This window comes from Podarcis pityusensis (assembly GCF_964106645.2).
Source record: "Podarcis pityusensis genome assembly, chromosome: 8".
NCBI classification, from domain to species: Eukaryota; Metazoa; Chordata; class Lepidosauria; order Squamata; family Lacertidae; genus Podarcis; species Podarcis pityusensis.
The window spans coordinates 87,889,553-87,916,374 of NC_138033.1; the positions used below are offsets into that span (position 1 = coordinate 87,889,553).

A 26,822-nucleotide genomic window follows, 5' to 3' on the forward strand; every position below is an offset into this window, starting at 1 on the left:
TCGGGTTAAGAACTTAATTCGTTCTGGAGGTCTGTTCTTAACCTGAAACTGTTCTTAACCTGAAGCAGCACTTTAGCTAATGGGGCCTCCTGCTGCTGCTGCGCCGCGGAAGCACAATTTCTGTTCTCATCCTGAAGCAAAGTTCTTAACCCGAGGTAATATTTCTGGGTTAGCGGAGTCTGTAACCTGAAGCGTATGTAACCTGAAGCGTATGTAACCCAAGGTACCACTGTATTTTAACAGTTATTTATTGCCTGTCTCATGGGAGAAGTTTCGGCTGGTTATGAAACATTTTCCTTGCTTACCATTTCCTAATAATAATAATAATAATAATAATAATAATATAGCACTGCAACTCAGCTCTCTGAAGCTGGATATCTGCAATCCAAGCCTTTGCTGAAATTCAAATATTCATTGGAGACAAACTCTGATCTGCCCTCTTGCAAACTGATACTTAAAATTGACAACGGTCTTGTCATCAAGCCATTTTCTCAGCAAAAGGAGCTCCAGTATTACCTCCAGAAAAGATTGTCCTCAAGGTGTTTGGGTGTGCTGGGTCCTTCACCGCAACACAGGGGAACACACCCCACACCTTTCCTTTCTGACCTGCAATAGATGGGTTCCTTGCACACAGCCGTCTGCATGCGCTCCTATTGCTTTCAACGTATGTCAGAGCTGCTGTGGAGGCTGGATAAAGTGATGAGCTTCCCAGAGCTGGAAAACAGCCCCTGAGCCCAGGGAACAGCTCTTCCTTTCCAGCTGTTTCTCCCATTACTTCCCCTCCTCCAACCTTGCATCCAGGGCCAAGTCCCTGATCAACGCTGATCCTGCACATATGGGGGCCAAAGAGAAGTGCACCAGAACTACCAGGCTAGGACTATGTGAAAGATAACATGTGCTCTATTGCAGCCTTCACCAACCTGGTGCCCTCCAGATATTTTGAAATATTACTCCCATCAGCCCCAGCCAACACATGCTGACTGAGGTTGGTGGGAATTGTATGTAAAACAGCTGGAGCTGGGTGAAGGCTGCTCTATTGAAATCTGCTGCGAGTGCACTTTTAGGGAGGAAAGGCAGGGTATAAATCCCACTGATAAAAATATGCATAAATAGGCAAAGCAAAAATTCTGTGCTCAGATCAATCAAATTCTGCAGTTTACATAAATTATGCATATTTGCACGGTATCTCTGAGGTTGCATAATTCTGATCTTAAAACTGTTTTGTGCAATTGATTTTGGCTTTGCTAGTCATGGGGAGAGGAGGGAGGGAAATGGAGGGCACCCCTCCCCAATGAATATAAGAAACAAAGATTTTCAACTGCTGCAGGGAACTGGGACAACACATGTGGATGATCCCATTTTATCCTACTAGCGCTAGTATCTGTGATCTGTAATACCAAGGTCACATCCCCACCACAAATTTAAAGCTCTCTTATAGCTTCCCCAATGAATACTGAGAACTGTAGTTTGTTACGGGTGCTGGGAAATATTAGAAGAGCTCCTCACAGAGCTACAGTTCCCAGCACCCTTTTAAAACTGCAGCTCCCAGGATTCTTTGGGGGAAGCCATGCCTGTTAATAGAGGGCTTTGCTTGTATGGGGGTGGAGGAGACCTTGGGGCTGATTAACCCTGTCCTTCCTGGTCTAAGCCCAACAGGTTAGCTTACTGCTGAAACTCCATTTTTGACCAGCACAGTTATAGCCTGTTGGACATCCTAATGTGAATGTGGGGCACATGGCATTTGTACGGAGAGCGGGCGCTTGGAGCTTCTACTACTCTGACTCTTCAGTTGGCATTGAAGAGTCTCGCTATGTGCAGGCCGGCTGGAAAGCATTAACAGGAAGAGAGAAAAGAGGGAGTCCTTTGTGCATGTGCTCAGGTTTGCCTAGCTGTGCTGGAGACACATCTGCCACTCATCTCCCACTGAAACCCTCTGGACAGTGCCTGCCTGCCTGCTGCATACTTGGCCACGGAATTGCTGACTTTTCTATGTGAGGTTATGGAATAACTTACACATGAGAAAAGATTTGCCTGCTGACGACACTCTCTAGGTCCAGGGATCTTTGTACAGACAAAAACTTCTAATTTCTTGTTTCAGTATATAAGTGACAGGAGCTGCAGAAGAAACGAGATTGTTTTCCACTTGAGATCAGTTAATACCATTGGCTAGAATGTCCCTTTTTATTTCTGTGGCCCTCTGCTTTGGTGAGCCAAGCAGTGAGGAGAAAGGAGAGGCTGTGGTAAGTTTCCAGCCTTTGATACAACAACAGAGAAAAGCAAGGGGTTTCTTGGACTACTGTAACGCACTCTATGTAGAGCTGCACTTGGAGACAGCCTGAAGCTGCAGTTGGTGCAAAATTCAGTCCCCAGGCTCTTGTAGGGATTAGTCTATTGGGATCTTCTAGCACTCTCCTGAAGCAGCTCCACCGGCTGCCAATCAATAGCTGCTGGTTTTGCTGCCCCGGTTTCCCAATGCCAGGCATCGGTGAGGGAGAGGGAGAGGGCAGCAGGGAGCTTGGCACAGTGAGGTGGCATGAGCATCAAAATGGGTGTACAGCTGAGCTGGCACCAGAAGCGATGTATGGCATTGGAAAGAAGGTCATCGATGCAGCCATCCGACGTTGGCTGCTACTACTGTCAATATGCTACTGGACCACGTTATTGATGCTAAGTAATACATTACAAAGGGACGCGGGTGGTGCTGTGGGTTAAACCACAGAGCCTAGGACTTGCCAATCAGAAGGTCGGCGGTTCGAATCCCCGCGACGGGGTGAGCTCCCATTGGTCAGTCCCAGCTCCTGCCAACCTAGCAGTTCGAAAGCACGTCAAAGTGCAAGTAGATAAATAGGTACCTCTCCAGCGGGAAGGTAAACGGCGTTTCTGTGCGCTGCTCTGGTTCGCCAGAAGTGGCTTAGTCATGCTGGCCACATGACCCGGAAGCTGTACGCCGGCTCCCTCGGCCAATAAAGCGAGATGAGCGCCGCAACCCCAGAGTCGGACACGACTGGACCTAATGGTCAGGGGTCCCTTTACCTTTACCTTTTAATACATTACAAAGCCCAACACAACTTGGGACCTAAATATTTGAAGGAGTGTCTCCTCCCGCAGCAGCTTGCTCACCTACTAGGATACCCGGGGTGGCGGGGGGGGGGGGGGTGTTCCGCAGCCAGCTGAGATCTGTTCCACAGCAACATGGCAAAGCACCTGCTCCATGGCGCCGTCCCTCTTCTCTCCAGCTGAAGACTTTTTTATTTGCACAGCCCGGTTCTGGGTGTTAATATGTAGGCCAGGGATAAGGTGAGACTGTTATTTCTCTACTGGATGCTGTTTTGATTGTTACTGCTTTTTCCTTTATGGGGTTATTATCAAATGTTGTTGTTGTTGTGGTTTTAGATTCCTTTATTGCAGGGTGGGCTAAAAAAATCTGAATAAATGAACAAAATAAGGGAAAATTAGGATAAATAACTTATTCAAGAACGAAGTGAACACTTACTGTGCAAGACAGTGAAGTGGAGGGGCAAGAGTATGGAACAAGGACCTGGGAGACCAGGGCTCAAATCCCCATTTGGCCATGAAGCTCTCTTGGCAATCTGGGGCCAGGCACTGCCTCTCAGCCTAGCCCACCTCACAGGGTTGCTGTGGGGATTAATTGGAGAGGAGGAGAACCATATACAGCAGCTTGAGGATCTTGGAAAAATAGGTGGGATATAAATGCAATTAAAAGTAATAATAATACGAAGTCATTATGAGTTTGGATTTGGCACCATTTAGTCATACGCGAAATGTTAGGCTCAAATCCAGCTCAAGGCTTGGTAGGTGGTTGCACCCAAGTGTGCGACTGTCCGTGTGGCAGCGCAAGGCAGTCCCTCTTCCCAAGCACATTCTCCATCCCTCCCTTTGCCTGCTTATCTCTCTGCTTTTGCTCCAGCAGCCCAACGCTTTGCCCTCCTTTCCCTTCAACCTCAGCCTGCAATTAAAAGCCATGCACCAAAGAGCCGTTCTGTACTCTCTTGTTCCCCGGCTTCCCTTTGCAAACAAGCCCCAGTGGCTGGCAATAAAGAGGCGCTTTTTCTTACTCCTCCAGTCCCTCCTCTCCCCCTTTGATGCCTCCTGCCAGAGGCCCCGGCTCCAAGGCCACATGGACCTCACTTCAAACTTCTGATGCTGGCGAGAAATAAAGAGATCCTTTGTAGGCCTGTAAAAACAAACCCCTTAACAGCAAACCTCTCGCAGCTGGATATATCTTCCCCCTAGAACGCCCTGGCCCTTCTCTTCAACCCTGATGAAACATCTGATAGAAAAACGATGTAGCACCAGCTAATGGGGTTAGGCAAAAACTTTGGAGGCTTTCGTTTTATAAGACTGAGCTGAAATGGGAGGGAGGATGCAGAGGATGGAGGGGTTAACAGCAACAACAACATCCACTCCACACAAAACTGATTCCCATATGCTCGCATCCATGGCAGTGAATTTTCAGGAAGGCCAGTGAAACGGGATTAAAAATGTTCATCCATCAATGTGAATGCAGGAAGGATGGTACCCCCACTGCTCTGGCTCCATGACATCAGCACCTAGTAAAATCTAACCGACCGACTATGTGATCATGCGGATGTGTTCTCTCACAGACTGGGGGCCCCTCCCAAATTCCCGTTCATTGTACATTCATGATTATTTGTGCTCGTGACAGTATGCAACTCTAGTTTAAACACTGTTTGTGCCTGCAAAAGTTTCTGGGTGCAAATACTACTTAATTTTCAGTCAGTGTGTATACTGTAGCTTCCGGCTGATATCCTGTACATTTCATAGTGCAGATGTTCTGGGGCAGAGGTGGCGACTGTCCCACTTCTGTTGCGCTATAGCTCAAAACTGCCCCTCCAAGCAGCAATGGGGAAGCATCTCAGGACAACTAATACAGAAGAATGATGTGTGGACAGTCTAGTATAAATCCACTACTGATGCAGCAATGTATTGCACCACAGAGTGTCAATGAGATGTTGCTGAATGAACCCGCAAACAAAACAAAACATGAGGGAGTTGGGACCACTTCAGGAGGAAGCTGTTTTGTCATTTCCCCTTCAAAATATTTGCAGCTGGAATTCGCCATGTCCCAATTATTTTGTGAAGTGCTATTATTTTATATCTACAAGGTGAGAAAAGGTGCTTCTCCATAGAATAAAATTAATGAAATAGCTGACAATTTCCCACCCTTTCATATGATCAAAATGTTCCACCTCGCTGTACAGGTACATCATCAAGAAAAGTCTGGCTTTGTGCATACTGCATCCAGTAATTCAAGAAGAATGTCGACAAATTGCAAAATATTCCGAAAACACCTCATAAAAGCATCTAGGATAAACATTGGAAGTTGCTGCCTTTGTCCATCTAGCCCAGTATTCTCTGATGGGCAGCAGCTCCCCAGAAACTCTGGCAGAGAGAGGGAGGGAGAGAGGTCTTTTCCGTCACCTTCTAACTGGAGATGCCAGGCTGGACCTCAGACGCTCTGAGATCTACAGCTGAGCTATGGTTCCTCTGCAAGGAAGGCATGACGTGGGTTGGATAAGTTTCGTCTAGAGCAAGTGCCAGGTGCTAGGTCTGGCCAGAGGGATAGATCCTGATTTCCCATCCTCCCCCACCCGTACATCAAATGTGAAGAGTTGGTGACCCCACTCACCTGTCAATCATGCCATGTCACAATGACATCAGGTGACACAGCACTTGGAAGCCCCTAAAATCAGCTAACTTCAAAGTACTGCCCTGAGGTCTTCCAGTCTCCTTCCATCATGTGTTGGGACTGTTCTGATACAGTCTCAGTTCAACAGTGAGACTCAGCAGGCCTGGGCATCACCCCACAGGAACTGAGAATGTGACTTTGGAACAACTCCCCCAAATAATCTGCAGTGATGAGCAAAGGCTGTTCCACAGCAAGCAAGCATGTTCACATGGAAATGTGTCCCTGTAGGTTAAATGCTTGAAAACCAGTTAGCTAGCTAAAATTTGTTTCCAGCTGGATTTTTACAAATGGAAAGAGATGAGCAGTAATGTCACTTAGACATGGAGCGCAGGACAGTAGCTCTAAACTGCCAGGAGGCAGTTGAGGGCAAGAGATAAAACCACCTAAAGAATAATTCATCAGTGCGGCAAACTGACATGAAAAGGATGTAAGATTTATTAGGGGGCGCAAGGTGGTTTTCTAGGCAGCCCCACCCAGCTTTGTTGGAGGGGCAGTTGGGTCTGCAGCACCTTTGGACTCCTCATTCTGCTGCAAAGAGGGAAGGGTCTCCACAGGCCCTTCCAAAGGTTATTCATCCCATCTCCACAAGGTGGAAGAGGCATCTGCAGGGTACCTTCTTTATGGAAGGCCCCCCCCCCCCGCCCATTCAGATGTTCCACTGGATCCTGTTTTAAGTCTCCAAATTTACTAAATCAAGTTCTATTCGGAGATTGCAGCCACTTCACATCAACAAAAGTCTGTCCGTTTTGTCAGTCTGGACTCTGCACACTCCAGCGGACCATGTTTTCTGCTTGTTGATTCCCTGCTGCTGCTGCTGCTCTGCCCACTGCACAACCTTCTGCACCGACAAAGGCCAATAAGTGCATTTCACACCACACATTTAAAACCACTATGATACCGCCTGAAACACACAAGTTTCCCCTAAAGAATTCTGGGAGCTGTCATTGGTTAAAGGTGTGGAGACCCTTATTCCCCTCACAGAGCTACAATTTCCATAGTTCCCTGGTAAGAGGGGTTGACTGTTAAAGCACCCTGGGAATGGGGTCTCCTGACAACTTTCAGCACCCCTAACAAACCAGAGTTCTTTGGCGGAAGCCACGATGCTTTAAAGTGGCTTCATAGTGCTTTAAATGCAAGGAACGAAGGCGGTCAAAGCCTTCCTCACCCCCCTTTGCTTTTCTCACCTCCAGGTCAAGTTCAGCGAGCACCTCCTGCTGGTTTTTCCCGGGCTGCACCTGAAGCCTCTGATCTTGCTGTAGGCCCTGCTTCAAAAGGGCAGGCTTCATGAGGGGCAGGAGATGGACCAGCTGTTGCAACTGTGGGAGAAGAGAGGCGCTCAGAGTTAGTGGCTGACATGAGCACCATGGGAATTGGTGCTCTAAAGCGATCAACTGGGACACCCCCGACACCCCCCAGTTAGTGGTCAACAAATCTGTCAGGGTCGGGTTCTCTCAGTTTCTTATTTCTCCAGTCTTAAGCTCAATTCCACTACATTTCTGCAACTGTGTGCATTGTATATATATATAGAGAGAGAGAGTATTCATGAAAATTCATCAACATTTTAGTGTGGATTTCTCCTAATACACACATTTTTTGCATGCAGTTTGGCCTGAGGCACATATTTTTTGGAAACAATTTCTCCAAATACATTTGTATGTCGTATTTTCACTAACATTGTCTGTTATTCACTCTGTACACCAGTTCAGTGGCTTTATGCTGCAAAGTAGTTTGTACATTTGCTTAATAAATAGCTAAAATAATCACACCTGCTCTTTTACGCATACTTCCCCCTACTATAAGCATCTTTGTACAGTGGTACCTCGGGTTAAGTACTTAATTCGTTCTGGAGGTCCGTTCTTAATCTGAAACTGTTCTTAACCTGAAGCACCACTTTAGCTAATGGGGCCTCCTGCTGCTGCCGCTCCGCTGGAGCACAATTTCTGTTCTCATCCTGAAACAAAGTTCTTAATCTGAGGTAATATTTCTGGGTTAGCGGAGTCTGTAACCTGAAGCCTATGTAACCTGAAGTGTCTGTAACCTGAAGCATATGTAACCTGAAGTGTATGTAACCCGAGGTACCACTGTACATATTATTTGCATACAAATGTTTATAAATGTGAATTTCATGTATTGTGAAATTCCCGTATTATTTTCAGAAAGTGTGAACTAAGAATCCAAAGGGCAATTTCTCCCCCATTGCTGCAGCCAACCTCTTCCCACTTCTGCCTTTCAGAAGGAGCTGAGCCCCATGGCAGCATGGGAAGGGGGGCGGCTGCTTTGTCCCGGCAACACCTGGCGCCAAGAGCAGCTGTGTGCTTTGCTGCGACCTAATAATAGAGGCAGGGCCAGACCCTTCAGTTCCATGGGCTGCAGCCGACAGCCCAGCCAAGAGGCCCGCGAAGATCGAAAGCCCACCGAGTCAGACGCACGCTGAGATCAACGGGGTGAAACACTATTCACTCTGGCACCATTCCCACAAACTGCAGATGTTTGGACTGTACCACTTCAGAATTGCAGGTGGGGGCTCACATGAACTAAAGTGCTCCCAATATTGAAAGCTATGTGAACAAACAGATCCGCACACAGTTATAAGTCCAGGAGAGCACTCACAAGCCAGCCTTGCCCCCCACATACACGTTTTCTGTGTATGGGGATTTTTATTTTTCCCCTGGCATGGCAGAGCATTCAACTATGTGACTCTTCAGCTGGCACCAGAAGTGGTACAGCTCAGAAACAAGCACATTTTACCACCCACTGCTGGCAACACAAGCCTTTGGCCCCATGTCCTCCTCCTTCCCGATTTACTGTCTAAGGACATTTCCTTGGATTCACCCCTTGATATCTTTCCTTTGCTGTCCCTCCTTTGAGATACTTTGCTGACAAAGGCAAGGATGAAGAGCCACAAAGGTAGCAAGAGGTGAAGGCTGTGGAAGAGGAAGAAGGCTGTGGACTTCATGGAAAAGGTGAGTTGGGGGGGGGACTGGAAGGAAAAGAGTGGGAGAGGGGGGCACCACGTAGGTGTTCTGGGAAGCCGTTCTCAGCTGTGCAGCTCTTCCACATGAGGGGGGGGCGCTATTACTGGCACTCCGTTTCTGGATTCCTCAGTGCACTTCCAGGCGGAATCCGGGTGTGGCGGGAACAAGGGATGGGTGCCTTATTTTACAGGTTAAAGATATGTCAGGTCTTCCTTGATGAAGACAGAACCGTAAGGAAAACTGACTCAAAGGAAGGGAAACTACCAATTGCGTTCTTTAATATGGTGTCCAACTTTGATTTGATTGATCTATGGCTTTTTAAGCACCCGTTAGAACGCCAATTCACATTTTTCTTCTCTATTCACAATTCTTTTTCCAGAATAGATCACCTTTGGGCTTCAAAAGGACTCCAAAACCATGTTTTATCTTGCTTATGTATTTCTCTACCTACAACACCCAATAGAAAGGCTTCTGGTTTCTTTACAATGTATATTTCAACATTTTTAAAAAGTTCATTATATATCATTTCCCAGGATTACAAACCCACCACATATGGTAGAAGGTACCCTCTTTTTCTTTACATTTACAACACTGATTATTTAGTCTGTACATTTTTGCCAACTTCACTGGTTTATGTACCATCCATACATCATTTTCATTACATTTTGTTTAAGTGAACTGCAAGCTGTAAAATTTATTCCATCTTTCCAAAGTTTTCCCCAATCCAATAATTGTATATTATAACCAATGTTTTTGCTCAATGTATCATAACTGATTTAACTTCCTCATCTTTCACATGCCATTCTAAAAGTAGTTTACACATTTTTGACAATATTTTAATTTTAGAACTCAACAAATCTACTTCAAACCTGGATTTTGTAGATTCAAACCCATTATTTTTCTTATCTTCTTTAAACATTTCATTTATTTGATGATAATGCAACCAATCTTTCACTAAGCTTTTAATTTCTTCGTAAGATTTTAATTTCCACTGATTGTCTACTCATAGCTGTCAACTTTCAGATTTGAAAATAAGGGATCAGCAGCCTCACCTGTACCAGAAACAGTCTACAGGATATCTAACAATCCGGGATAGCAGCAGGAAGCAGCGGGAAACGGCGCTGAAATAAGGGAATTTCCCGCAAAAAAAGGGAAGGTTGACAGCTATGTGTCTACTTCGATCACCAAATTTTCATAGGTGGCCCAATTTCCTTCCATATTTACACTTGTAGCCTCCAATGGCAATAACCACCATGGTGTTTTACATTTTAACAAACTCTTATATCTATTCCATACCTCGTATAATGATTTTTGAATTATATGGTTCAAAAAACCCTTGTTTACTTTTACTTTATCATAACATAAGATCTGTTATCATATCCTTCGAGATCTAATAGATCTGATTTCTTTAATAAAATCCAATCCCTGAGCCAGCACAGACAAGAGGCTTCGTAATACAATTTTAGGTTTGGCAAGGCGAAGCCACCTCTTTCTTTTACATCTGTAAGTAATTTAAATTTAATTCTTGGTTTCTTCCCTTGCCAGATATATCTTAAAATTACTTTTTGCCACTCTTTAAAATTGCTTTGTCCATTTATAATTGGGATTGACTGGAATATAAAAAAAATCTTTGGTAGCACATTCATTTTAATTACAGAAATTCTACCCCACAGGGATAGTTTTATTCTTCCCCATATTTCTAAATCTCTTCTGATGCCATTCCACACTGGTATGTAATTATCTTTAAACAAATTAATATTTTTAGATGTTAGCCATATTCCTAAATATTTTACCTTTTTAACCACCTCTATACCTTCTTGTTGCAATTTGTCTTTCAAATCCCGATTCATATTCTTTACAAGAATTTTTGTATTTATTTAATTTAAAACCTGCTACTTGCCCAAATTGTTCAATTATTTCAAGTGCTCTTTTAGCACTGATTAAAGGTTCTTCCACTGTTTTAACAAGATCATCTGGAAAGGCCCTTAATTTGTATTCATTCCGACCGACTTGAATTCCCTTAATTTGCTCCTCATTTCTCATATTTCTTAACAGGACTTCCAGGACCATGATAAATAATAATGGAGACGACAGACAACCTTGTCTTGTGCCCTTTGTAATTTCCAAATTTTCAGTTAATACATTATTATTATTCATAATAAATAATATCATTGATGAGGATAAACACCTGACAAGCCCAAAAGAAAAAAGGAAAGCATTCGGAAAATTTTATAGGTTACTATATCACCGTGGTAAAGAAGAGTGTAAGAAAATGGAATCTTATTTGAGTAACTGTAACATACCACAAGTATCCAAAGAAAACCAGATAAGTTTGAATGCACCCATATCAATATTGGAAGTACAAATGGCAATACAGAGAATGAAGATGGGGGACGCACTGGGACCAGATGGACTTACAGCAATTTATTACAAAAAGTTCCAGGATGCTCTTATCGAACTGCTTAAAGATACCATGAATAGAATATTGGAGACGGGAGTAATTCCTGTATCATGGAAGGATGCCTTTACTACCCTGATCCCCAAGCAGGACAGTGATCTAACAAAGACAAAAAAATTACAGACCTATTTCTTTACTGAATTGTGACTATTACACTATTTGCCACAATTTTAGCTAATAGACAGTCCATAGAGACCAAGTTTTATACACACACACACATATATATAATTTTCATTTTTAAAAACAATATTCTTATACATTCACATCGTTTTCAATTTCTACACTTCTGAGATTACTTAGATCCCTCGGACTTCCCCCTGCCCCTCTGGTTTCCAATTTTTCCCTAATTTTCTTGCATCTAATTACATTTTTCTAATCCATTTTATCTCCTTTTTTACCTTAATTCATATTACAGTACATTATAAGTATTACAACAATCCTGCTAAGGTTTATAAGTATACACAGTGGTCTCTATAAAAATTTTCCACTCTTGACTGAATTTCTTGTCATCTTGGGGCCTGATCCTCACGGTCATCTTTGCCATTTCAGCATAGTCCATCATCTTGGTTATCCACTCTTTGGTCGAGACTTTCTCTTCCTTCCACTTCTGGGCAAGTAGCAGTCTTGCAGCTGTTGTTGCGTACATAGTCTTTTTAAATCTTTTGGTATTTCGTCTCCTGTTAATCCTAGTAAAAAGTCTTTTGGTTTTTTGATAAACGTTATCTTAAACATTTTTTTTCAATTCATTATATATCATTTCCCAGAAGTCTTTTATTATTTTACATGTCCACCAGATGTGGTAAAAAGTACCTTCTTTATCTTTACACTTCCAACATAAGTTGGAGGTGTTTTTATACATTTTTGGTAATATTACTGGAGTCAAATACCAACAGTACATCATTTTCATTTAGTTTTCTCTCAATGTACAACAAGCCATAAATTTCAAATCCTCTTTCCACAACTTCTCCCATAAGTTAAATTGTATATTATAACCCACATCTTTTGCCCAGTGTATATTAAACGATGCCTTATGAGGAACGGCTAAGGGAGCTGGGCATGTTTAGCCTGGAGAGGAGGAGGTTAAGGGGTGATATGATAGCCATGTTCAAATATATAAAAGGATGTCACATAGAGGAGGGAGAAAGGTTGTTTTCTGCTGCTCCAGAGAAGCGGACACGGAGCAATGGATCCAAACTACAAGAAAGAAGATTCCACCTAAACATTAGGAAGAACTTCCTGACAGTAAGAGCTGTTCGACGGTGGAATTTGCTGCCAAGGGGTGTGGTGGAGTCTCCTTCTTTGGAGGTCTTTAAGCAGAGGCTTGACAACCATATGTCAGGAGTGCTCTGATGGTGTTTCCTGCTTGGCAGGGGGTTGGGCTCGATGGCCCTTGTGGTCTCTTCCAACTCTATGATTCTATTCTATGATTCTATTACAGCTTTAACTTCTTCATCCTTAGTGTCCCATTCTAACAGTAGCTTATACATTCTTGATAATAGTTTCTCATTATTCTCCAATAATTATTTTTTGAACCTTGAGAATTCCTTCCCAAAGCCCACTCCTTTGTTGCTCCTAAATATGTCACTTAATTGGTGATATTGTAACCAGTCCGTTAATAGGTGCCTTATATCTTGAATTTTTTTCAATTTCAATTGATTTTCCATTTCAGTTAACAGCTCTCTATAGATTGTCCATTCTCCTTTCATGTTAATTTTTTTAACAGATATTGCTTCAAGTGGGGAAAGCCATCATGATGTTTTATTCTCTAATAAATTTTAATATGTTTCCTGTACCATATAACTTGATTTCCTTATAATGTGGTTCAGGAACCCTTTGTGTACCTTCATTTTCCCATATCCTAAGTATGCATGCCAACCAAATCTATGATCATGCCCTTCCAAGTCTAATACATCTGTATTTTTTAACATTATCCATTCCCGTAGCCAGCGGAGAAGGACACTTCATAATATAATTTCAAATGTGGTAGAGAGAATCCACCCCTTTCTTTAGCATCTGTTAGCAATTAAATTTAATTCTGGGCTTCTTCCCCTGCCAGATAAATTTAGAAATATCCTTTTGCCATTGCTTAAAGTGTTCTGGCTCCTCTGACCACGGTATTGATTGGAATAAAAATAGCATTCTTGGCAATACATTCATTTTAATCATCGAGATCCTTCCCCACAAAGATAAATTCATCCTTCCCTATACCTCCATTTCCCTCTTTATTTCATTCTAGATCTTTACACAATTATCTTTGAAAATAAGTGCTGGAGATGTAACAAGGTTGAGGGTACGTTTTATCATATGTAGTGGACTTGTAAAAGGGTAAAAGAATATTGAGAAATGATATATAATGAACTGGAAAAAATGTTCAAAAGTACCTTTCCAAAAAGAGTCCTTTTTGTTGGGGATAATTCAGAGGGAAATTCCCAGGTGTCAAAAAGGACTATTTATGTGTGCCATTATTGCAGCCCGTGTCTTGTTAGCCCAAAAATGGAAAACGAGTGAGGTCCCAACCAAAGAAGAATGGCAACTTGCAGATTTAACACATAGAATAAGAGAACAAGAAAAATGCAAGTTTAAAGAAGACTGGAAAATGTTTATGGAATATATGAGTAAAAACTGTGTTCATTTAAAAACGCTGGTAACATTAAGATAATTTCACAGTGTAAATAAGGTTTCATAGATGTAACAATGGATTATTGAATGGTTTAGTTCATGTAAAATATGCAGCGCTGTATGGTATGCAAAACGAACCACTGAAAGAAAAGAAGGGGAGTCATTGATTCAAGGTTGTTTAAATGAATATTCTGAAATGTAATTTAGAAAATTTAATAAAAAACTATTTTAAAAAAAGATATGTCAGGGAGATGTGTGGAATTCCTCCCAGGGCTTCTGCAGAGCTTGGGCCCCTGTAGCAATGCAGCCCTAACAATGGGCAGAATAAAGCAGCCGCCTCCGTTGGCAGACACTGGGGAGCCCTGAGGTGTTGTGGGGAAGACCTGTACGCGCCCTATAGCCAGCTCTACACCTGCTGGTCTAGCTGGCTGCCCTCAGGGGCAGTGCAGCATGCAGTCCTGTCATCAGTGCCAAGGTAAGATCCAGCTGTCTGTCTGGTTGCCTTTTGAACATCGAAAGGGTCTGTGTGTGTGTGTGTGTGTGTGTGTGTGTGTGTGTGCCATTTTGTCCTTTGCCTCAGGCAGCAAAACATCTTGGCCCAGCCCTGGATGTGTGTGAGCCAAGGGGCCTGCTCAAGCAGCGGCTTGCAGGCGTGTCGTGCCTCTGCTCGCCCCCCGCTCTGTCCTCCAACCGGTTTGTTGTTAGCAGCTCGTGACTCAGGGCTGCCTGCCTGACAGCAAGACTCACCCATTCTGCCGGCAAACAACAGCTCAGCATCCCACTGAAGGCACAAAGAATAGCAGCGTTTGGCAGGAAATTGCAGGAGCTCCAAACCCTGGATCAGAAGCCTGCACTGGTTTTATTGCTGATGCCGTGTGCTCTGCGATGGAGCCGAGGGCATAGTGCAATTGCTATGCTGCTATTGAACTATGCTGCGCAGCACAAGCAGAGCAGAACTATCCAGTTCTTTGCCTTAGGACAACTTTTTCTTGGTGGGGGGCATAATAAAGGCAGCGGCAGATTTCCAGCAATGGACACTGGGTCTTGAATTGCAGAGCCAGTTTTCCTGCAACAGAATCACAGGTGGGCCAAAGATTGCCAGATTCAGCAACGTAGTGTTGGTTGCCGGTGCCTGGGATGGGTGTGCACTGGGGCAAAGCGGGGCTGCACTGAGCTGCCTGCCCCCCCCCTGCACAGGGGGGAGCCAGCCAACGCGGCCCTTGGTGGGCAGAAATGGGGGACTGGGCCGGGCCATGCCGGGGTCACCTGTATGGAGGCGCCTGGTTCGCACCCACTCAAAAATTGTGTGCTTGGGGCCCTGGTACCCCTCACACTTCACCCCCATCCAGTTCATAATTAATACATACAACATTAATACAAAGAATGTATCCAGTTGTTCAGAGTACTTCACATGCTTCAGTCACCCTTACAAGGAAAAGCACTATTCTTATTCCCACATTGCAGATGCAGGAGCTGAGGCCAGGAGAACAGCTGCTTGTGGCTGAGCTCTGAACTCATGGTTCATACTTGGCCACAAAAGCATGGCAATGTCAGTGGCACTTCCAGACAACCTGTTTATTGAGCATGCATCTTGATTTGTTTGCAGGGAGATTATTATTTTTTTTAAAATGATGTTTATTGAGAATTTTAAAGTTACATAAAAAAGAAGAAAGAAAAGACAAGAAAAGGAGAAAAAGAGAGAAAGAAGTAGATAAACATAACAATTAAACAATACAGATCAATAAAAACCAGTGTCAAAAAAATAAAATAAAATAGAATAAAATAACAAAACACACAATACATCTAAATCAAAAAACAAGAATCAACAAATAATTAAAAAACAAATCTAATATTCCCAAATCCTTAACTTTCATTAACTTATTTCAACGACCTCCTCACACCTCCCTTTTTTGTATTCTAGTTATTAATTATCTCAGCAAATCCTTCCCATCTTTCACAATATTCTGTCATTTAAATTACCCTAATCTATTTTAACCTTATCTTACCTAAAAATCCCTAAAACTTAAAACTTATATATACCAAATTCTTTTAACCATAACATATTATTTCATAATTCTTTTTGACATTTCTGCTAAGGCCAAATAATTTCATTCCAACATTTTTCTAATACTCATTAATTTTGCAATACTTTTCTAAATAAATTTTGAAACTTTCTTCCAATCTTCATCCATCGTCTCTTCTTCCTGGTCTCGGGTTATGTCAGTCCTTTCTCGTTTATCTAATCCATCAACCTGGTGCTCTTGTGTCCGAAGCTCTTAAATCTTTTCCATGTCCCTTCTGCAGATCTTCTTCTTGTTTATACCTGCCCTTTACTTTATCTTTTGTTGATCTTTTTCTTATTTTCTTTCCTTTCTCATTGGGGAGTAGATCTCGGGAGGACTCCAATCCAAAAGTATCTCCATCTCCATCTCTCCTCAGCAGATCAGCCCATTCCCCACAGTCCCATTGCCCACAGTCAACACTGTAATCCAGAAAGTATTTAAAAGCATATTTCAAAGTCTTTCCAAAATTAAGAGCCCTCACAACTCCAAACCCCCCCTGGTCCACTCCAGATTCGAACTTCGAGATCAGCGGCTTATACTCCTGCAAGGCCTCGGGTCTCTTCATTTGTATTATTTGAGGTTCAACAACAACCTCCTCCATTTTCTTCTGCCCTTGCGCTTGCTCTATCAAAACAGATTCCTGGGCTGGTTCCTGAATGATTTCTATATGGGTATTCGCCGTTTGTCCAAAGTTTTTAACTACAACAGTCATCAAATCCATCTTCTCATGCATCTGCTCCAGCAAAGCACTTGTCTTGCACAAAGCAAGCACCAAGACTTCTTGTAAACACATTTTTTCCCCCAAGGTTAGAGTCTGGTCTCACGATCCTAATCATACAGCTGTGAGGTCCCCAGATCAGCTCCAGCAACAAATTGACAAGCTCCCTCTAGAGGAGACAATTTCTATTTGTATCCATCTTTTAAAAGCAGGACCAACAAGGAAAAGTTACTTTCACTTTTCAAATACTTTGCTTCTTTTGATTGCAAGAAGCGACATTGGAATCAGTATATTTCTCTTCCCCCCCCCACATCTGTCAAAAGACGTTCCGTTCACAGTCGATGAACTTTCCCCATAAATTTCTGTGTCTGACACCCCGTTCCCAGGTTTGAGACGGTGGAAAATTTATCTTTCTTTACTCTCTCTCCTGCAGGCTTAAACAGTCAAAAATCCCCCTCTTTTCTCCTGCTTCCAAGAGGGGTTTTGGTGGTGATAAATGAAGGAAATTTAGAACTTTATGTACGACTTTCCAGAATTTAGCTTACAAAGTTTTTGCTTCAATCTATTTACAAAAAACGGGAGGCGGACTTCCTGTTTAGAACCTTCCCGTTTCGATGCCAAATTAAAATATTTCTTAATACTTGATCCAATTTTCCGTTCTACTCACGGGTACTTGTTTAGAGTCCAAATGTCCACAGGAAAAAGACAGCGCTCTCCGGCAACGGCTGTGCGGCTTCACTCCGTAAAAGTAGCGGTTGATTCAAAACACAGCGCCACTCACCCCATGTCGCTTCGGACCCCCAAAAAAGGGTTTCCCTGCAAGTAGGGGAGGCACTCCTGGTGTCAGCTGAATCCCACGTTCCCAGGCTTCCTCCGCCTGGGATTTTTAAAGGGTCTCCGCCTTCGCCGCGGCGGCAAGACCCAATTTTCACGGAGCGGGTTCCTCTCTGTCAGAGGAACTCCGCCATTGCCGATGGCGCTGTCCCGGAAGTCCTTGTTTGCAGGGAGATTAGACAGCATGTGATTTGTTTGCGGGAAGGTTAGATGTTGTAGCGTCAAAGCCTTTGTTGTTGTTATTGCACACTTTCCAGTACATTTTCCTGTCGGTTTCCTTTAGGGAAGCCGTTTTGTTCTGCCAGAGCTTCCAAACCTGAATTTGCCGGTATGCGAATAAGTCCCACTCAAAAATAGCAACAATGCCCGGGAAGTGAACTAATGGCATTCTGCCCCTTTGCATGGAGCTTATCTGGCAGCATGATAGGGATGTTGGGCGAGTCAGCAGCAGCTGCAGCAGATCTTTGCGCTCAGTCCCGTGAGGAGGGAGGGTGACAGGGCAGGTGGATGAAAGGATCAAACAGTAAGAAGGCCTCTCAAATGCAAGGACTCTGACCTGGCCAGTTTGTGCACTGCAGCTCTTGAGACCAGGAGGCAATGGAGTGAGCTGATGAGCCCAAGACATTTCTGGAGCCACTCAAAACAAACTAGGATATAATGCTGGCAACGGTCTGAGAGAGGAGGAAATCAAATAAAACTGGGAGAGGAGAAAGGAAAGGTGAAGACAGGCATAATACAGAAACAGCTCACAGCAGATTTGTCAGCCTGGCTTTCTTCAGCTTTCACCAATGAAATGACAGGCATTTGGCTGGCACAGCTGGCAGCCTTGCCCCTTCTGCCATGCTTCAGGAGTGTTGATACCTTTTAACATTGTTAGAAGTGCTGTACAAATGCCTGCCTTTATATCGTCATTTGTTGCTGTATTAATTTAAAAAGTTTTTATTTATTTATTTTAAAACTGCTCTGGGGAAGAGAGTCTTCTGCTCCCAACTTGCAGGACTGGTTTCCCTGTCACTGCCTACTCAGACTTGACTCTGAATAGCAACCTCCGTGTGATCTGCTTGGCACGCAGCGGGGGCAGCTTGATAGACCTAGAAATGCCCTGCATGTTTCTCCCCAATGTGAAGACGTTTGTTTCCAGTTACTTTGTTGTCGTTAGCAAAAAGAAGGGATTGTTGGCTCCTGTCTTAGCTGCCACTTGCTGCTCACATGATGTGAGCCCCAACCACAGAACCAGAGCCCAAAGGATTCTACCCCACACATGCACCCCACAGATGTCACATGGGAGTGAGCACTGCGGCTTGTGGGCTTGTAGTCAGAGGATAAGGGCCGGAGGCTGCACTGGGGATGAACAAGCAGAGCAACCTCCTCTTCCCTGGCTCAGACAAGTCTCTTGAAGAGGCTGCACGGCAGGTTCCCTTCCCTTGGCAGAAGTTGTGGGATCAGTTCACTCACCAGCAACCAGACAGCAGGTCTGTGTTTTCAGCTCCCCCAACTGACTTGCAGCAAAAAGGCAGCCCTATGAAATAGGAGGCACCCTGACACCGAAATAAAATGAGCCAACAATCTAGGGACACAAGGGCAGACTTACGAGAGACACCAATCCAACATTTCCGTGCCATTCCTTTTTGCAGGGGAGATTTGCAAGGGCAGAAGAACTGTTTGGGAGATGGGCTTCATCTTTTGCAGGCGTGCTCCCGGGATTCTCCCTGGATTATTGACTCTCCTCCTCCCTTTGCATACATGTAAGTGGAAGTGCAACTTGCAGGGCGGGGGTTGCACTTCTCAACCCCTATAAGGACCCGAGCTAGCAGGCAGTCCCAGCTCCATTTCTTAGGCTTCACCCTGTCTGCCCTGAATAATGTTGTTTGAGCTCTGTGAGCTGCCATCAATGCTACAGTCTCTGCCTGCCTGGGTTTTCAAGCCTAAAAAGGCAATGGAACAGCAAGCAAATGGAAGGAAGCCAATCCCACCCCACTCCCCCGAGAGAACGGAAAAGGCCACTCAGAAAGACAGCCTCTGTTCCCAGCCAGGCCTGACCTTCTGTAGGATAGGATGTGGGTTTCTGCTGAAAGGGATCAATTCACATGACACTGACCCAAAGCCACCATTCCTTGACCTCACCATTGTCTCCCATCGAAATGGCACGAGAGAGGGGGTAGCAATGTGGGTGTCAAATCCAGACTCCAGCAGGGAGGGAAAGGAGGCTAGCGGGAAGGGGGGAGCCTGTGAGACTAAGAGAGCCCTGCTGGATTAGATGAACCGTCTGTGCAGTCCAGCATTCTGTTTCTCGTGCTGGCGAAGCAGATGCCTCCAAGAATCCCATATCTCGTGGTACATGAGGGCAGTAGCCTCCTCCAGCTGCTGCTCTCCAGTAACGGGTGTTTGTGACTAGCAGCCATGTGTCGGGGATTGGCGGGGCTCCAAAGTGCACATGGCAGAGCCAGGGGACCAGGGGAGTGACCCAGGAGAGGGGGCCAGCGATTTATGGGGTTTGATGCCACCCGTAAGGCAGGAAATAGGGCAGGGGGTGGAGATCACTTTAGCTTACTTTTTCTGCAACTCTTTTTGAGATATGGCAATCAAAAACCAAACACAGTATTCATATTCTGGTTATACCATAGAGTTTTATAAAGTTGTTATGATATTGGAACTTTTATTTTTTTATCCCTTCCCTAATGATCTCTAGCCTGAAATTTGCTTTTTTTTAAACAGCTGGTATACTCTAGCACAGTGTTTTGACCGAGCTACCCAGCATGATCCCAAGATCCCATTCCTGTTACATCAGACTCCATCAGTATGCATGCAGCTAGGATTTATTTTTATTTGCCAAGATGTGCTTAACATTACACTTACTTACAACGAACCATGTTTGCTATTGCCCATTCACTCGGTTTTGAGAGATCTTTGGGAGCTCTTTACAGTTCTTTTTATTTTTACCAACCTGAATAATGTGGTGTCATCAGCGAGTCTGGCCTCTCACCGTCCTCCCCTATATCTAGGCTGTTGATGAACATGTGGAAAACCAAAACAGCTCCTTGGGGAACCTTACTTATGTGGGACATTGCAGTCAAATACAGCTAGCAAGCTTAGGGCTAATTAATGCATGAAGGGGTTATTCCCCCTTCACCTTTGGTGAAGATGGAAGTAAAGGTTCTTTGTTCATTCTAAAGTTGACCAAGACAACACTACGCTTCAAGCCCAGACTGTGTGCCGAGAAGTATTTTTCTGTATTTTGTAAAACATTTTTTTTTTTAACCTGTGTTCTTCTTGCTGCTGCATGGAATAACACATTAATCTTTGGAGTTTGTAAGTAATGCATTTAAACTTGCTAATGTTCATTGCAAGAAGGGTAGAAATGGGGAAGTGCTGTAAATGGGTTAAATCTAACAGCCTATGTTCCTAGGCTATACTGTTGTGGTTTATAACTTTGTTGCTGGGACTCTGGCTCTGTTACTGGAGTTTGATTGTCCCACATTTCTGGATGTAGGCACCCAGCGCATTCTTTTATTAATTAGCCCGCATGGGTGATATATACTATTTCTTCCCCTGCAACCTAACTGGTCTTTTTAGCAACCAGGACGTATCTCATTACTGTCATCATCAGACCTAAACCTTTGCTGCTTGTTCAGGACAAGGATGAAGAATACAAGGCATCCAGATATTAAGTGGGGGTTGGTTGCAATTATTTCCTCTGCTCAGCCCATAATCCAGCCATGCTGATGAGTACATTTTTTTTAGCTGCCTATAAAAAGTGTGCTTGTTTCTGCACCTCCACAACGCCTGCTGACTCAGTATGCCATAAGTCAGTACTGATCCTTCTTCAAGCTGGCCTTGTAAAGGCCACCCTGAATTTCCCAAGGCTCCAGGAAGGAAGAAGGCGCAATAACATCATAGGTCCAGGTCAGACTGTGCATTTAAACAAATAATTGGCAAGAAGCTTGAAATGGTGGAAACTGGAAAAGGTGGCTTAAGCAGAGTCACAAAACTGATCCAGCTTCTCAGAAACTTTGGCAATTTCACTGCTAATCCCTGATAAAAGTCCAAAATCCTAAGGCTTGAGTTGGGAACCTGGTGGTCCTTTCAAGGACTGGGTGTGCTCAAGCCACAAAGTCCTTCTTCAAAGAACGGTAATGTGACACACATCTGTGCTTGTGATTGGCCGGCATATATAAGGCCTCCAGACCGGACTGGGCAGGGCAGGGGTAAACCAGCTCTTGCCTGGCCAGCAGGTTAGAACGGCCTGCTTACTGCCTCAGGCCTGAGTGCAGCTGTGTTTCCAGGCTGGCTCCGCTGCCTGCTCCCTGGCCGAGCCCTGAGGCAGCACGCCTTGCGCAGCTCGGATGGGCTGAGTCGGCACTTCTGGGGCCCCACTGCCCCGCCAAGCTCCTGTGCAGACTTGCCCTTGTAAAAGCGATTCCTCCTTGTGCACTCTTTCCCTGCCTCCCAAGTGCTTCTAACTCTGCATAACCTCGTTGTGGGTTTGAATGTTAACAAATCAGCAGAAATTTCATTTCCACGGAGCACTGGAGGGGAGGGGGCGGTGGGGGGGGGAGGAGAGGGAGAGCAATCTGTCAGATCTCCTCTCCGCTCACGTCCATTCCCATCGCTCCCCATTGTGCCTGCTGATTGCTTATTCTTCTTCCTTAAAAAGAAGCCTTGGAGAATATTTAAACAATAGCTTACTTGCTGGGATGAATCACAAAACATATATAGAGCTAAATATACAAAAATAAGCCGCCCACCTGCACGCCTTTCTCGGCGCACAAGCACAGAAGCCAAAGGAGTTTCTGCTGTGATGGGCTTTGGAATAAGCCAAGTTGGCAATTTCGAAATTACATTCAATTGCTGGAGCAGAAAACAAAGTATACAGCTCTGGACGTCAACTAATTTTTTAAAATGGGGGTGGGGGGTTGATTTTGAACGAAGCAAAGCCAGAGCTGGCTTTGTCTGTCAAGTCATTCCCTTGCAATCCAAGCTGCATGCAAAGGACTCCTTAACTCTCTCCTCTCCATTGCGCACAAAACTTTTACCAACCTGGGGCCGATGGGAGATGTCGTCCAAAATATATGCGGAGCACCAATGTTGGTAAAAGTTAGTGCACAGCAGGGGGCTACAGGGGGGATAGCCAGGTTTTTTGCCCCGGGCAAAGCCTCCAAAGGGGTACCATTGAGGCTCCTAGCGTGTGTGTTTGTTTGTTTGTGTGTGTGTACGCAAATGCACATGGGAGGCCAAACTGGGTCTTTGACCCTGGTGAAATAAAGCCTAGTTTTGCCCCTGGTGCACAGCAAGAGAGGCCTTGGTAGCACGCACCCCCCCTCACCTTTTACTCTTGTCCATAATGCAAGGTGGTAGCACGCACCCCCCCCCCCAAATTTTACTCTTGTCCATAATGCAAGGGCAGCACAAGGGCTTTGAGAGAGGGAACTGCTGTTCACTGCCTTGGGGTGGGGGGATTGAAGAGTCATTTGTCTAGCATCTCAGATACATTGTGGGGGTTCTTGGGGTCCTCCTGGGGAGCGGATGGGAAGCCCTGGGTTCCAGATTGAGTTGCTAGACCTCCAGTTGCCTACGCCTAATATACAGAAATGTGTGGGAAAGGGCTGATGTATTGCTCATAAGGAGAAAAAAGTTTATCTTCATTATGTGATCCTGCCAAGTCTTCATCAGTTTGCATCATTCAAATAGAGTTACAGATTTAAAAAAAAATGTTTCAGCTTGCTTAAGATCATAATAACGTAAGAAAAGCCTGCTGGATTAGGCTAAAGAGGGCCCACCTAGTTCAGCCTCCTGTCCTCACAGGGGCGAACCAGGCACCTCTGGGAAACCGGCAAGCCTTCTTCAAACTGAGTAGGGAGAGTTTGGCTGGAAGACACAGAAGGGTGGGAAGCAAGAGCGATGGAGTGCTGCAAGGACCTGGCATGAGCTGGTGAAAGGCAAAGACACAGCAGAATGTGCAACTGCCTTTGTGGATGTGACTCCCCTTCTCTCTCTCTCTTGCTTTGCTACCAGCCCCTCCTGCCAAAACGTTGACCGAAAGCTCTTTGAGGTGCAGAGCCTCCTGTAAAGCAGGGCAGCCAATGTGGAAGTACTGGCTTCCATCCTTCCTGAACGTTGGCTCTGCTGGCTGGGGCTGAAGGTAGCCGCAGTTCAAAACAGCAGGAGAAAGGGCACCAGGGTGGGGAAGGTTGCTTTAAACCAGCATGAATGTCTCAGTCAGTAGAGCATGAGACTCTTAATCTCAGGGTCGTGGGTCCGAGCGCCCCTCCCCCCGTTGGTCAAAAAGATTCCTGCATTGCAAAGGGTTGGATGACCCTCTTGGTCCCTTCCAACTCTACAATTCTATGAATGCTTCAGCAACAGGCATCCTGGCTGGGCCCCAAACCCAGTCCTTCTGATTACTGCCTCCATCCTTGGTTGCTAACCAGGAGGCATATGGAGGAAGGAGAAAATAAGTTTGGGGGCAGCAGGATTCCCAGCAGTGCACCTATGGCACTGGCGCTTAAGACCCACGGGCTTTTTCCAGTGGCCTTGATATAGAATCATAGAATCATAGAATCATAGAGTTGGAAGAGACCACAAGGGCCATCGAGTCCAACCCCCTGCCAAGCAGGAAACACCATCAGAGCACTCCTGACATATGGTTGTCAAGCCTCTGCTTAAAGACCTCCAAAGAAGGAGACTCCACCACACTCCTTGGCAGCAAATTCCACTGTCGAACAGCTCTTACTGTCAGGAAGTTCTTCCTAATGTTGAGGTGGAATCTTCTTTCTTGTAGTTTGGATCCATTGCTCCGTGTCCGCTTCTCTGGAGCAGCAGAAAACAACCTTTCTCCCTCCTCTATGTGACATCCTTTGATATATTTGAACATGGCTATCATATCACCCCTTAACCTCCTCTTCTCCAGGCTAAACATGCCCAGCTCTCTTAGCCGTTCCTCATAAGGCATCGTTTCCAGGCCTTTGACCATTTTGGTTGCCCTCCTCTGGACACGGTCCAGTTTGTCAATGTCCTTCTTGAACTGTGGTGCCCAGAACTGGACACAGTACTCCAGGTGAGGTCTGACCAGAGCAGAATACAGTGGCACTATTACTTCCCTTGATCTAGATGCTATACTCCTATTGATGCAGCCCAGAATTGCATTGGCTTTTTTAGCTGCCGCGTCACACTGTTGGCTCATGTCAAGTTTGTGGTCAACCAAGACTCCTAGATCCTTTTCACATGTACTGCTCTCAAGCCAGAGAGCAGTACATCCTTTTGTGAGGGTAGTTACATAAATACTTTTACATAGTTACATAAATACTTTTATAAATCAATCAATCAATCAATCAATAAATATTCATCAAAACTCTTGACACAGAAAACATTCTACCAGACTATCTGGCTCCTCATGTATGACAGATACACATGCTCCTGTCTACACGAGATGCTGACAGCAGGGCACATGCTGCTGGAAAGGATGCTAAGAGCAGGCGGCCTTGCTGTCGTGTCGCTTTCCTCCGCAGGGATCCCATCAGCCTTTATGAGTCCCAGACGCAAGCAGCTATATTAATTTTCTGGCATTGCGTTCAAAGTTGAGAAATCAAAGCCAGGAAGGATTGGAACCCAGTCACACATGGCAGTCACAAAACCACGGTGTGCACCTCCTCCCTTTCTCCTGGGGGGGCGCACGGAGATGGAACCCAGATGAGGGCAGAAAAGTTGCTGGAAGAAACGATGGTTTCTAGATGTCTTAAAGGGTGTGCCACCTTGGAAGGTTCTGAAGGGGCTGGATGCACCTTTCTAATTCCCGGGGTGGGCAACGTGAGCCTGAGGGCTGATTCTAGACTAAATGCAGGGAGGGGCGAGAAGAAAGAAAACGAAAGAGAAATGGGAGAAGTGAGAGGGAGAGAGAAGTCGGTGGCAGAGGGGCAGGGACAGGGAGAACACAGGCTGTAATAGAGAGAAGGGGAAGAGAAAGCAGAGAACGAGGGAGGGAGAAAAGGGGTGTCCTGCCCACTTCTGGCCCCAGCCTGCCCACTACCAGCATGTGCTCCCTGGCAGATCCCCCCCCCCCCGGAATGTATTCCTCAAGATAAAATGACTTGTCCTTTTGTGCCGTAATGTGTGTCAGAATTCTGACCTGCAAAGGTTCCTTCTGCTGACAAGGAGTTTGCAGGGCACAACGTGGCTCTCCTTCTGTGCCAGGGCCAGGCTGCCCTGTGTCACACCTGCTTCGCTTCCCCTTCTGGGTAGACATGCTCAGACGTGCACATCTGCAGTGCTCAGCCTGCTGGGGAGTTCTGAATGCATTCTAAGTCACACTTGGGACTTCTTGGGGCCCTGTAAGCCTGGCTGGCACTCTGTCTGCACCCCAAATGTGTATATGAGCTTGGAGAAAGGCATGCAACAACTCACTGACAGTCACACAGACATAGAAAGGCCTCTTTCACAGGCAAAACTTTGACAACTGCTGGTCTACACAAATGTTTCAGCATCCACAAACAGGATGCACGATCCCTGCCAGCCATGCTCCCAGAAAAACCCATAGCCAGTATTCCAAGGGAGCTCCTGCTATACAAGAAAGGCGATTCCGACTAAACCTCAAGAAGAACCGTCTGACGGGAAGAGCTGTTTGACAGTGGGATGGTCTCCCTTGGGAAGTGGTGGACTCTCCTTTCTGGGAGGTTTTTAGGCCAAGATTGGATGCCCACCTGCCATGGATGAGCTGAGATCCCTGCGTTGCAGGTTGGGCTAGATGGCCCTTGGTCTCCCTTCCAACTCTAAAATTCTGTGATCCTTTGATTCTATGATTCTATGTTGGAAGGATCCCAGGAAAGCATCATCAGACCTGGAACCAGTTCACCCTCTTCCCACGTTTTCCCACACTAACCTCATTGCTCACTGCTGTCTGCATCTTTCCCAGCAGCTTTGTAATGAAACAGAGACTCAGGTTCCTGCGCAGTTGTCTAGAGGAAAGATGAGAAAGCATCAGCCTCTCCAGCCCCATGCCAAGAAGCCTTCCTTTCCTTCATCATGCCATGGACCAGCTCTGCCAAGAGCATGGCAGATTCGTGATGTTGCCAAAGGGCATCAAAGTTTCTGGTTTTAAATGGAATTATTACTTTAAAAAAAAAAAAAATCCCAACAAGGGCAGGCAGGAGCATTTGGATTGTATGCCTCAGGTGCCAAAGTGCCCTTTGGATCTGTCCTAAGGATCCCCACTCTTTTTCTCTCTCTTCAAGGCTCTCAGGGCCCCTCCAGATATCCTTTTCATGGGGCATTCATGGAGACTGGGGCAGTCATATGCAACCCCACTTTTTGAGAATTGTTCGAGTCTGCTAAGGTTTTGGGATGAACATACTGCTTTGCCTCCAATCAGCACCTGCCCCGTAACCTCCTGCTAGAATCCTGCAACTTTTCATAACCACAAATATTCAGGTGG

The 26,822-nt window shown here is 45.1% G+C and overlaps 1 protein-coding gene across 5 annotated transcripts in view; it reads right to left on the minus strand.

The window, feature by feature from the left end:
• The window catches only part of FAM178B (family with sequence similarity 178 member B), a 177,356-nt gene that overhangs the window by 33,200 nt on the left and 117,334 nt on the right, over window positions 1-26,822 (minus strand). For 4 of the 5 annotated variants that reach the window (XM_081018155.1, XM_081018152.1, XM_081018153.1 and 1 more), the window contains 2 exons: window positions 26,271-26,346; window positions 6,916-7,047 (listed from right to left, as the gene is read on the minus strand). In XM_081018155.1, the coding sequence (XP_080874281.1) occupies window positions 6,916-7,047; window positions 26,271-26,346 (208 nt within the window). The remainder of the gene's footprint in view (window positions 1-6,915; window positions 7,048-26,270; window positions 26,347-26,822) is intronic. The other variant, XR_013989823.1, reaches the window with a different exon arrangement.